General features: G+C 41.8%; 1 protein-coding gene across 1 annotated transcript; it reads right to left on the bottom strand.

Annotated features, from left to right (window-relative positions):
* Nucleotides 1-977: 977 nt before the first annotated feature.
* Nucleotides 978-4,022, bottom strand: slc10a3 (solute carrier family 10 member 3). The gene has a single exon (XM_080186815.1). It carries the CDS (start codon nt 3,139-3,141, stop codon nt 1,768-1,770), a length of 1,374 nt encoding a protein of 457 aa, XP_080042941.1. The 5' UTR covers nt 3,142-4,022; the 3' UTR covers nt 978-1,767.
* Nucleotides 4,023-12,191: the final 8,169 nt, after the last annotated feature.

The raw sequence follows: 12,191 nt of genomic DNA on the forward strand, positions 1-12,191 counted from the left end.
CAGTAAATCTAAATTCTTCCTTTAAGAATTGATCCAATTCTCTATTGACAGGGGTTACTGAATCCACTGGAAATAGTTGTTCCTCATTTACATTAATATTAGTGCCTATCACTACTTCAGGACACCCAAAAAAGGTGCTTCCTAGTCATGCTATACTCACTTGTAATGTGGGAAATAAGAAAAAAACCACCACCTTTGGTTTACTTGACAAATATTTACTAAAAATGAACATGGGCAGCACACACATTACATGAAATGTACTTTACAAAATGTTGGCTGAAAGAGCTTTTTTCAGTGGCGTAGGGAAATATTGTTAAAGCAGAAATATAGTCTGAACTCCACTAGCTAGAACAAATCAAATAAAATCTTATCTTAAAAACTGCCTATGTCAATAAGCCAATTTCAATCATATGATTGCACAAGTTAACTAGTGCAGTTACATTGTTTGGGACAAATGTTTTAAGCACAAAAGTGCAACTAACTTTAAAAAGATGTAGAAAATGGAGCATTAGCCAAAGTTCTAACATTAGGTAACTTTCCTTGCAGTCTTTGGTGGAGTAGCTGATCTCAGACATTACAATTAGCCTCAGCACTGAGCCAAGATAGATATCACTGAACAGCGTTGCCGTGCAGGTTTTTGGTTTGGCAATGATGCCCTAAATAGTTGAGCCACCTGACTTTCCTATGTTCAGCTCACACAAGAAGCAAAACAAGGGGAGGAGGAAGATGGGGAGGGAGGTGAAAACAATCCTTACTCTTTTCAAGCAAAAAAAAAATTCAAAGAAATACCATAAATGGCCATTGAGATAAATAAGACAAAAAAAAACTTTACAAGACGCTATTTAGTAGGATTTGCCATTAAACAGGATTTCATTAAAATGAGATTTCTACATACAAGCCATTGTTTTATCAACTGTGACCGGGCAAAGAAAGAATTGATAGTCCAAGTATATATATTGTAAATACCCACACAAAAGGAAGTTTAATTCAGTTTATTCTAACATTTGTTTTTAAATCAGTTTTGATTCTGCAGAATGACACTCTTAATAGACTTTATTAACTTTAAATTGCCAATCCTATCAGATGTAAAACTCAAAATCTGTGTGCATTCTTACTGATACCAAATATTACAAAAGTTACATTTATCAGGTCACTGCTGATCACAGGTAGTCAGGTAACAGACACATTGCACAGGACTCCAACAATTTAAGCGTAACAGGGAATGCTGCTCAAGGCCATTGTCCTAATTTATTTAATGAGACAATGAAATGCATAGAAGCCTCTATAATGGCTTGATGACAATACAATAGAATATTTTAGATGAAAATAGAGTGGAACATTTTCCCTCTGACAGATCATACACACCTGAAAATAATACTGGAGGAAACAACTTATTGAAGATGGCACAAACTGTTGCAAGAAAATGTTCACAATAGAAGAAATTGAACTTTTTTTTTGAAAAGACAATATGTTAAAGGAATGAGGTCACATACAATTGCCTTACCCACTGAAATTTGATACTGGATGCAAAGTAAAGGCTTTAAAAAAATATTACTGCACCAGAAGTTCAGCCATTGAATTGCAGGGCATTTGTTTTCAGCAGACAAGCAAGACAGTAGCTTATTTCAGAAAACCATGTAAACATATCAAATTGTTGCAGTAGCCATATACTCTCATTTTAGAAAATAGCTCATACAAAAATATGAATGTATTTTGCAGTGCAGAGAACTTGTTTCTTTTGAGCAAATTCAAACAAACAAAAAAAGGTTAGGACTTAAAGTCATTTTCTTCTGGACTTGGCCTGATGTTCTTGTAGATAAAATGAAAGATTACAAGCAGCAGCATCTCAGAAGTACTACTCAGAGCCACTATAAATGGGGCCTGTGAGGCAAAGTCTGCTTCGATGCGACGGAAGGATAACTGGAGTACAGCGAGGGCTAGCAAGCTATTCTGGACTCCAATCTCTATACTGACTGTTTTGCACAAGGGGACAGGTAATCCCACACAATAGGCCATGAGATATCCAATCAGCAATCCAAACACAGGGACAGCAACTCCAGCAAGAATTATTTCGTTGTGAACATTGTAAAGTATGGCTGCTCCCATCTGATAAGCCATAAAGAGTCCTCCAACGATTAATATAAAACTGAGGGGTCGAATGAGCAAAAGTAAGAACTTGCTGACCCGTGGCAGCTTATACTTGACCAACATCCCTGTTGAAATGGGAATAGCTATAAACAGCAATGTCACCAGAATCTTCGTGAAGGGCACGTGCAGCGTTTCGTGAACATTGAGAATATGCGTATAAATAGTGGATGAAAGTGGCATCATACCAGTTGCGACCACAGTTGAGAGCAAGGTCATGGAGATGGCAAGGGTCACATCCCCTCCTAGGAGGAGACTGTAGAGGTAACCTCCACCCCCTCCTGGGGTAGAGCAAGTGATTATCAGCCCAAGGGAAAGGGCTTTGGGTAGGGAGAAGATCTTGGACAAGATAAAGCCATACAAGGGCATCAACAGAAACTGCCCAATCACTCCTAGAATGACAGGATGTGGTTGCTTCAGAAGAGCTCGGAGGACTGCTACTTCCACTTTACAACCAAAAGCACACTTATTGATAAAAATCAAAGGTAAGAGGAAGTACAGGAGGGGATGTTCAGAGAAATGCGCCAGACTGTTAGAACCTAGGTCATTGTCATTAGGCAACACTTTGATTAGATAGTCTGTTCGCTCTTCCACGGTGAATGGCACAACCCTAGTGACATCGAGGAGGCGGATTAAGAGAGGCGCGGTGCCAGCCATTCCGGATTTGATGCTGACAATGTAACTTTTCACAAATCCTATGGGTTCAGCATCACTAACGTTGATTATTGCGAGGACATCCGGATCCAGGGATTGAACCAGCAGCCTGCTACCATCCTTCTCCTTGGCACTGCCGTAGCGACTGGAAACCACAATGATGCCCTTGGTATTCTCGGGAAACTCGAACTGGGTGGCGGTGCCGTCCCCGATACTCACATAGTAGAGTGCGGCTGCCGAGCTGTTGGACTGCAGCAGGCAGCGAGCCCGGCCCAGGATCGGCAGTAGCAGCAGCAGGAGCTTTATCCCGGCCATCCACAACAACTTGGAGCGCTCCAACATTCCCGCAGCCAACTTTCTACTGCGTCAATCCGCCGTGCCAGGCAGCGAGCGGGGAGGGAATCAGGCCGACTGCAGTCCTGGGGGGGTCCAGCACTCAGAAGCCGCCGCCCCGTCACTCCAGCCCTCGGCAGGTGGTGGAGAGGCTGAGCCCGGGGGCACCGCAGCCCCGGCACGCTGGTACCATGTCTGAGAGCCCGGCTTACCGGCAGCGTCTGTGTCACTGAGCGTTTCCCTCCCAGCCCCTCGGAGAACTTCCTTCCGGCTGTAAGCTTTCGCTTTAAACCAGTCACTCAGTGGATCTCCACCCACCCCCAACACAATCCGAATACCAATTCCGATGTAACCTCAGACTCCGGAGACAAACAGCCCCGTCAGTCTTCAGGATAAAACAATCTCCCCCTCCATTAGGTTATTTGCTCCCTCGCTATTTCATCAGTTGAGCATTTCCCTGTGTTCGTCCACAATCTGTAACAATTCCTGCTTTCCCTCTTTGTCCATGCACAGCCTCACAGATCAGCTGTGCTGATAATCCCTGTGATGCTGGATAGGGGGTGTCCCCGAGTTTCATATTTATATTCAACAGCCCCTCCCACCCTGCTATTTAGCCAAACGCCTGGATAAACGACCAAATCGTCACAAATTAATCCTGGTAGTCCCCTCCCAAGACTTTAGAACAGGCTTTTCTGTTGTCTCCGGTAAGAGATAGATTAACGTCGCTTTCAGCAAGTAGAATGACACAGAAACAGGGACTGATCTGGTTTTGATGTGTTTGGAAGGTTGTTTTGATTGTACGTGGCGCTACTGCAGGTCTGACAGGGAACACTCAGCTGGTGGATAATTACGTTATCTAAAAATAAACTCAAAGTGACATTTTCACTGCAAAACCCAAGTTGAAGGTGACTGAGTTACTCAGATCGCCAGTTGCTTTTTTTCATTTCGGAAATCCCAGTCTTAAATAGTTTATTTGATAGGTAACCTGAGACCACTTCCAACTGAAAAATGATCCATTGGCTGACTAGACGGAGGTTTTGGTTTCCATTCTGATTCCTGTATGTTGCTTCCTTTAATTGGCAGACAGGCTTATTCCCTTGACCAGTGCTTGGCTTTATTCATCTCTCTTTTGTTAGTCTCTCTCTTCCACTCCTTCCCCCACTCCCCATATCCCGCCCTTAACTGATATGACATGAATATAATTGCAGCTCAGGAAAGTGGGCTGCAGTTACTCTATATTTCAAATTATAAAGGACCTTAATAAAGGCCCAGAATTTGTTGGGTGGCACTGTGGCACAGAGGTTAGCACTGCTGCTTCACAGCGCCAGGAACCTAGGTTTGATTCCCACTTGAGTCACTGTCTGTGTGGAGTCTGAACATTCTCCCCGTGTCTGTGTGGATTTCCTCTGGGTGCTCTGGTTACTTCCCACAGTCCAAAAGACATGTTGGTTAGGTGGATTTGCCATGCTAACTTCTCCCTCAGTGTATTTGAACAGGTGCCAGAGTATGGTGATTAGGGGATTTTCACAGTAACAACTGCAGTGTTCATGTAGGCTTACTTGTGACTAATAAATAAACTTTAAAATTTACTGGAATAGAACATCTCACAAGATGTTCCATTAGGTAGACACTTTTCCTCACCTTCAGCTCAAGAATATTTTGTGCCAGAGATTGTCACAATTGATAATGTGTTACCTGGGACCTTGTGACTCCTAGAATGGTTCCAGCACTGATGGTGGTCCTACCAGCTCTTTGCAAAAGCAACTCAAATGGTACCAGTCCTCTGCCTTTTCTCACCAATAGTCTATGTATTTAACCCACTGAGATTTTAGGAGAAAGGAATGAAACTTATTGGCAAAGTAATAGTGAGTTTAATGCAAAAACCACTATTAGTGTGAAAATCATCCTGAATGTTACAACAAATTACTGAATGATTTGTGCCACTCTGTAGCTAAAGTCATTACAAACAGTAGCTGACTCTCAAACTCCCAAAATTTCAAGAAATTGCTGAATCCTTCCTCCATAAATCTCAACTGTTAAATAAATAGATGTCTAATTCTGGCAAATTCTGACAAACAGATTTAATTTATTTGGCACAGTGGTTAGCACTGCCGACTCACAGCACCAGGGACTCAAATTCAATTCCGGCTTCGGGTGGCTGTCTGTGTGGAGTCTGCAAGTTCTCCCTGTGTCTGCATGGGTTTTCTCCGAGTGCTTCGGGTTCCTCCCACAGTCTAAATATGTGCAGATTAGGTTGATCAGCCATGATAAATTTCCCCTTAATGATGGAGGGATTGGGAGGGTAAGTGTGTGGTGTTGCGGGGACAGGACCTGGGTGGGATTGTTGTCAATGCAAGCTTGATGGGCCAAATAGCCTCCTTCTGCACTGTAAATTCTATGATTCTATAAACTCATTGCAAGAAGTTATATTTAAAAGTGCAAGTACCCTTTTAACGAGGATATTTGTGTTCTTACAATGCTACTCAATCTCTTTGGCCCAAAAAAGATGCAATTCAAACTATACACTCTCCTTCCTGCAGATAGTGGTTAATTATTGTTAGAGATCTTTAAACTTTTACAATTCACAATTTTTCTTTATTTTCTTTCAGGTTCCTTTTTTTATCTCTATTAACGTAATCTTCTCCCTTTTTCTTTCAGTTCCAGTTTTGACTCTAATTTAATTGATTTCCTTCTCTCATTGTTCCTGTTTCGTTTTCCATCCTTACAGCTCATTGCTTTAAGTTTTACATTAAAGAAGTTTCTATTTATTAACATCAGAAGTAGGTTTACATGAACACCACAATTAAGTTACTGTGTAAATCTCCGAGTCACTACACTCCAGTGTCTGTTCGGATACAGAGAGAGAATTTAGCACAGCCAATGCGCCTAACCTAACAGCTTGTCTTTCGGACTGTGGGAGGAAACCAGAACACCCAGAGGATCCCACGCTGACATGGGGAGAACATGCTGACTCTGTACAGACAGTGGCCCAGGTCGGAAATTGAACCTGATGAAGGAGCAGCGCTCCAAAAGCTCATGATTTCAAATATACCTGTTGGACTATAATCTGGTGTTGTGTGTCCTCCCATCAAATGAGCAAAACACGAGTGTCTTGCAGGTATGAATAACATACAAAGTAAATTGTGTTTTGTTTATATACCATTCAGTTCTTACACCTAAAAATCTAAAGTCAGCAACTTTCTCAAAAAGCACAAAGCCAAGAATCTTTCTATTTTATTAAACATAATTTTTGGTGTCAAACTTGATTTGTATTCTGATTGAGAGGATTGGAACGGCTGCCAGTTGTGATCAGGCAAACAACTTGCATCAGATTTCCCCCATGCAAGCAGCATCATAAATTCAAATATTTTAATCTCTGACAAGTGTATATTACTTGATGGAATGGCAGACTCATCATAACCATCAGAGTAAACAAAGCTGGTGCTGTCTGGTAACTCTATCTGAGCCGTAGTTATTCTTTTTCCATTGTTACACTGCCTGGACCATTCGCTTCATGATCTATCATTTTATTTTGCACTAACAATTTTCAGCTTCAATTATTTTGCAAACTTCAATGATATTGATAAATTCAGAGTAAAAAAAATATAAATTATTCTCCTCTCCATGATAGCTTCACATGAGAAAACATGTTTCTTCCACTGCTTTACATCTGCCCTTGGTTTATCTCCAATTCAGCCATTTTCAGTCAAGTTGTTAGCCTGACTCATAAGAAGAGTAGCTAGATGTAATGGGAGGAAGGTGTCATTACTCCAAAGGCTCACTCCAACCAAGGCTCACTCCAAATTGGCATTAAAATGAATATGACAAGAATCTTGCAGAATTATGGAAATAAACTACATCAGTTCTGAGAACTCCACCATGCTTGTTATGCAATTGAACATCAAGAGACTATTTTTCCTAATCAATTGTTTCTCCCAGCGATCATGTTTTTAATTTATAACAGTATGATTCGCTCATTTTCATTATGTTGTGGGTGATTTTCACATCATAGAAGCTGTCTGATTAAGCTAACACCATATCATGAAATGTAATTTTGTTTTTAACAGTTTTGATGCTAATCCTCTATTTCTCTTTGATTTGTATTGGGAGTATTTCAAATAGAAATTAAAACTGGGCCAAGGTGAAGTGTCAGGAGAGTCAGGGACGTAGAAAGAAAAATATTTATTTGGTGCCTTTCAAAATCCCAAGATGCACAAAGTGCTTCATAGCCAATAGTACTAAATGAGCTGAAAATATATATCTGTGTTTTTAATTGCAAGATCGATCTCTGGCTGTCACTTTTTTTTAATGTTTATCTTTCATACAGTAAATAAAATGGTTGATCATGAAGCGAATGGTCAAGAATATCTGTCTTCCTGTAAAAAGCTTAATCCTTGATAGACTTGCATTCAATTTAACAAACCAAAAGTCAATGCAATCTTACATGGGCATCCAAAAAATATTGGCAAAGAAATGTGTGTTTGGAACACTTACTGAAAACTTAATCAGGGATCAAGTAGTTTGTGGAATATATTGCGACTTAATCCATAAGCACTTGTCAACGAGAGAAAAACTTACTGTTACAAGCAGCCATTGCTATCTGTATGTTAAACAAATAATTAGAGACAAGAAATAGATTTTTTAGGCAGGACAGGAAATGCAGCGGTCAGCATTTACTGAACTGTACAGCTTATTTTGCAAATGGTTTTGTATATGGCAAATGCAAGAAATGAAACCACTTCACTAAGTGCTGCAGACTCAAACTACAGCAACCTTCCTCTGCCATCAGCAACACTGTAGCAGTTCAATCCTCCAGGAGTTGAACTGTCAGTGAGGTGAATGAATTGGAGTTCAACCAAAGCACTGAAGCTACAAAGCTTTCAACAGCACTCTGCTGCAAGAATGTTGATGCCGACATGAGATCTTCACTATCCTCTACATAATTAGCAGTAATGCCAGACTTAAAGTCAAGATTGACACTGGGGCGAAGGTTAACATACTTTACAGTCAGAGGCTATGGGAAATAGACCTGTATATAGCACCAGATTCCAATACTCAGTTGCATCTTGTGACTACTGGCGAACAGACAATTCACACAGAAGGTGTAGAAAACCTCCACTGCATACAGTGAAATTTCAAGTTCCATATAATTGACTAGAATGTAAAGCCTCTACTAGGGCTTCAGGACAGCATTCTTTGGGGCTATTCAACTTGGCTCAGAAATACATGCTTCACAACTCCAGCCCCAGAGATGACAACAGATAGAGACCTCTTCACCTGTTATATCACTGGTAAGCTACAGTTGTATATCTAGTGAGACAAGCACACCTTATAATGCTTTCTTAGTGTGACAAATGATTCTAAGGAAAATGACCCTAGTCTATCCAATCTCCCCTCTTGGCTGCATTTTTAAAGCTCTGGCAACATTCTTGTAAATTTCCTCTTTACTCTCTCTAGAGCAATTGAGACCTTCCTGTAATGTGGTGACCAGAACTGTACACAAAACTCCTGCTGTGGTCTAACCAGCAGTTTATACAGTTCCATCATTACATCCATACTTTTGTACTCACTATCCCACCCAATTAAGGAAAGTATTCTATATGCTTTCTTGATCACCTTTTTCATTTGTCCTGTCACCTTCAAGGACCTGTGGATATGCACTCTAAGATCTCTCACTTCCTCAACTCTTTCAATACCTTTCTGTTTATTGAGTATTCCCTTGCTTGCTTTGTTTGCCTCCCCAAGTGCATTATCTCACACTTCTTTGGATGGAATTCTATTTGCCATTTCTCTGCCCACTCAGTCAAACCACTGATGTCATTCTGGAGTTGACAGCTATCCTTAACACTATCGCCTACATGGTCAAATTTCCCAATCATGTCACACAGATTTTTAAGTCTAAATCATTAATTTATACAATAAACAGCAAAGCCTGAAGACTAAGTCCTGTGGAACACCACTGGAAATGGTTTTCCATTTGCATAAACACCTGTCAACCATTATCTTTTGTTTCATATGGCTGTAACTGTGCCAATTTTGGATTCAACCTGCCACTTTCCCCTGTATTCCATAAGATCTCACTGTTCTGACCAATTGCCATATGAGACCTCATTAAATGTCTTACTGAACCATATAGAACATAGAACATAGAACATTACAGCGCAGAACAGGCCCTTCGGCCCACGATGTTGCGCCGACCAGTTACAAAAACAATGACCCACTAGCCTATACCAATCCCTTTTCGTCCATAAACCTATCCAGAGATCTCTTAAACGCCCCCAAACTAGACGCATTTACAACTGCAGCAGGCAGGGCATTCCAATCCCTTACCACCCGCTGGGTAAAGAACCTACCCCTGACATCCGTCCTGTAGCTACCCCCCCTTAATTTAAAGCCATGCCCCCTCGTGCTAGCTTTCTCCATCCGAGGAAAAAGGCTATCACTATCCACCCTATCTAAACCTCTAATCATCTTATATGTTTCAATAAGATCCCCTCTTAGCCGCCTTCTTTCCAACGAAAACAACCCTAAATCCCTCAGTCTCTCCTCATAGGACCTCCCCACCATACCAGGCAACATCCTAGTAAACCTCCTCTGCACCCTCTCCAACGCCTCCACATCCTTCTTGTAATGCGGGGACCAGAACTGCACGCAGTACTCCAAGTGCGGCCGCACTAGAGTAGTGTACAGTTGCAACATTACACTGCGACTCCTAAATTCAATCCCCCTACCAATAAACGCCAAGACACCGTACGCCTTCTTAACAACCTTATCTACTTGATTCCCAACTTTCAGGGATCTATGTACACACACACCTAGATCCCTCTGTTCATCCACACTATTCAAAGTCCTCCCATTAGCCCTATACTCGACACATCTGTTGCTCCTACCAAAGTGAATTACCTCACACTTCTCCACATTAAATTCCATCCGCCACCTCTCGGCCCAGCTCTGCAACCTATCTAAGTCTCCCTGCAGACTATGACACCCTTCCTCACAATCTACCACACCTCCAACTTTGGTGTCATCAGCAAATTTACTAATCCACCCAACTATACCCTCATCCAGATCATTAATAAAAATTACAAACAACAGTGGCCCCAAAACAGATCCCTGAGGCACACCACTCGTAACTGTACTCCATGATGAATATTTACCATCCACCACCACCCTCTGTCTCCTATCTGATAGCCAATTCCTGATCCAACTTCCTAGATTACCCACAATCCCATACATCTGCATTTTCTGCAGAAGCCTACCATGGTGAACCTTGTCGAACGCCTTACTAAAATCCATGTATACCACGTCAACTGCCTTGCCCCCATCCACCTCTTTGGTCACCTTCTCAAAAAACTCAATAAGGTTAGTAAGGCACGACCTACCCGCTACAAACCCATGCTGACTATTTCTAATCAATTCATTACACTCCAAATAACTATAAATCCTATCCCTAATAATTTTTTCTAAAACCTTGCCCACAACAGAAGTAAGACTCACCGGTCTATAATTCCCGGCAAAGTCTCTGTTCCCCTTCTTAAACAATGGGACAACATTCGCTATCCTCCAATCCTCCGGGACTACACCAGAGACCAATGACGACCTGAAGATCTGAGCCAGAGGCTCTGCAATCACCTCTCTAGCCTCCCAGAGAATCCTAGGGTAGATCCCATCCGGACCAGGGGACTTATCTATTTTCAGCCCCTCAAGAATTTCCAGCACATCCTCTTTATCAACCGTAATACTGTCTATTTTACACCCCTGCAACCCAATGTCCTCCTCAGCTATATTCATGTCCCCCTGCGTGAACACCGAAGAGAAATATTGGTTCAATACTTCTCCAATCTCCTCCGGTTCCACACACAACTTCCCCCTGCTGTCTGTAACTGGCCCTAATCTTGCCCTGACCAACCTTCTGTTCTTGACATACCTATAGAACGCCTTAGGATTCTCCTTAATCCTATCAGCCAAAGTCTTCTCATGTCCTCTTTTAGCCCTTCTCAACTCACTCTTCAACTCCCTCCTAGCCAATCTAAAGCTTTCTAGTGCACTATCTGAGCCCTCCAATCTCATCCGAACATAAGCCTCCTTTTTCTTTTTAACCATCGACTCAACTCTTTTAGTGCACCACGGTTCCCTAGATCTACCAAATCCACCATGCCTGACAGGGACATACCTATCAAGGACTCGCAGTAGCTGCTCCTTGAAAAAACTCCACATTTCAGACGTTCCCAGTCCCTGTAATCCCCTAATCCAATCCATGCTTCCTAATTCACTCCTGATAGCCTCATAATCGCCCTTACCCCAGCTAAAATTGCTGACCCGAGGTTCATGCCTATCTCTTCCCATCACTAAGGTGAACGTAACCGAATTGTGGTCACTATCACCAAAATGCACACCAACTTCCAAGTCTAGCACCTGGTCTGGCTCATTTCCCAGCACCAAATCCAATATAGCCTCACCTCTAGTTGGCCTGTCTACATACTGAGACAAAAACCTTCCTGCACGCTTTGTACAAACACTGACCCCTCTAGCGAGCTAGAACTATAGCAACTCCAATCAATATTCGTAAAGTTAAAGTCCCCCATAACAATTACCCTATTACTTTCACTCCTAACCAGGATTGTCTCTGCAATCCTTTCCTCAACCTCTCTAGAACTTTTAGGACAATATTCACTGCACTACCCTCATCAATCCTCCTAATACTTCCTCAAAAAATCTATTAAGTTAATAAGGCACAATCTTCCCCCAACAAAACCACTCTGACTATCCCTGATCAGTCTGTTTTTCTAAGTGACACTTGACCTGTCTCTCAGAATTGTTTCCAACCATTTTCCCACTCCTGAAGTCAGACTGACTGGCCTATAGTTCTATGGTCTATCCCTTGCACTCTTTTTAAATAATGTTACAACATTTGCAGACCTCCAATCCTCTGGTACCTCAACTGTATCAAGTGAGGATTGGAAAACAATCCTCAAAGCATCTACTATTCCTCCCTGCTTCCTTCAAAAGCCTGGGATGCAATCCATTTGGCCCTGGTGATTTATCCACCTTCAAGGATT

Source organism: Carcharhinus amblyrhynchos, chromosome 4 (genome assembly GCF_965287045.1).
Source record: "Carcharhinus amblyrhynchos chromosome 4, sCarAmb.v2.hapA, whole genome shotgun sequence".
In the NCBI taxonomy this organism is placed as follows: Eukaryota; Metazoa; Chordata; class Chondrichthyes; order Carcharhiniformes; family Carcharhinidae; genus Carcharhinus; species Carcharhinus amblyrhynchos.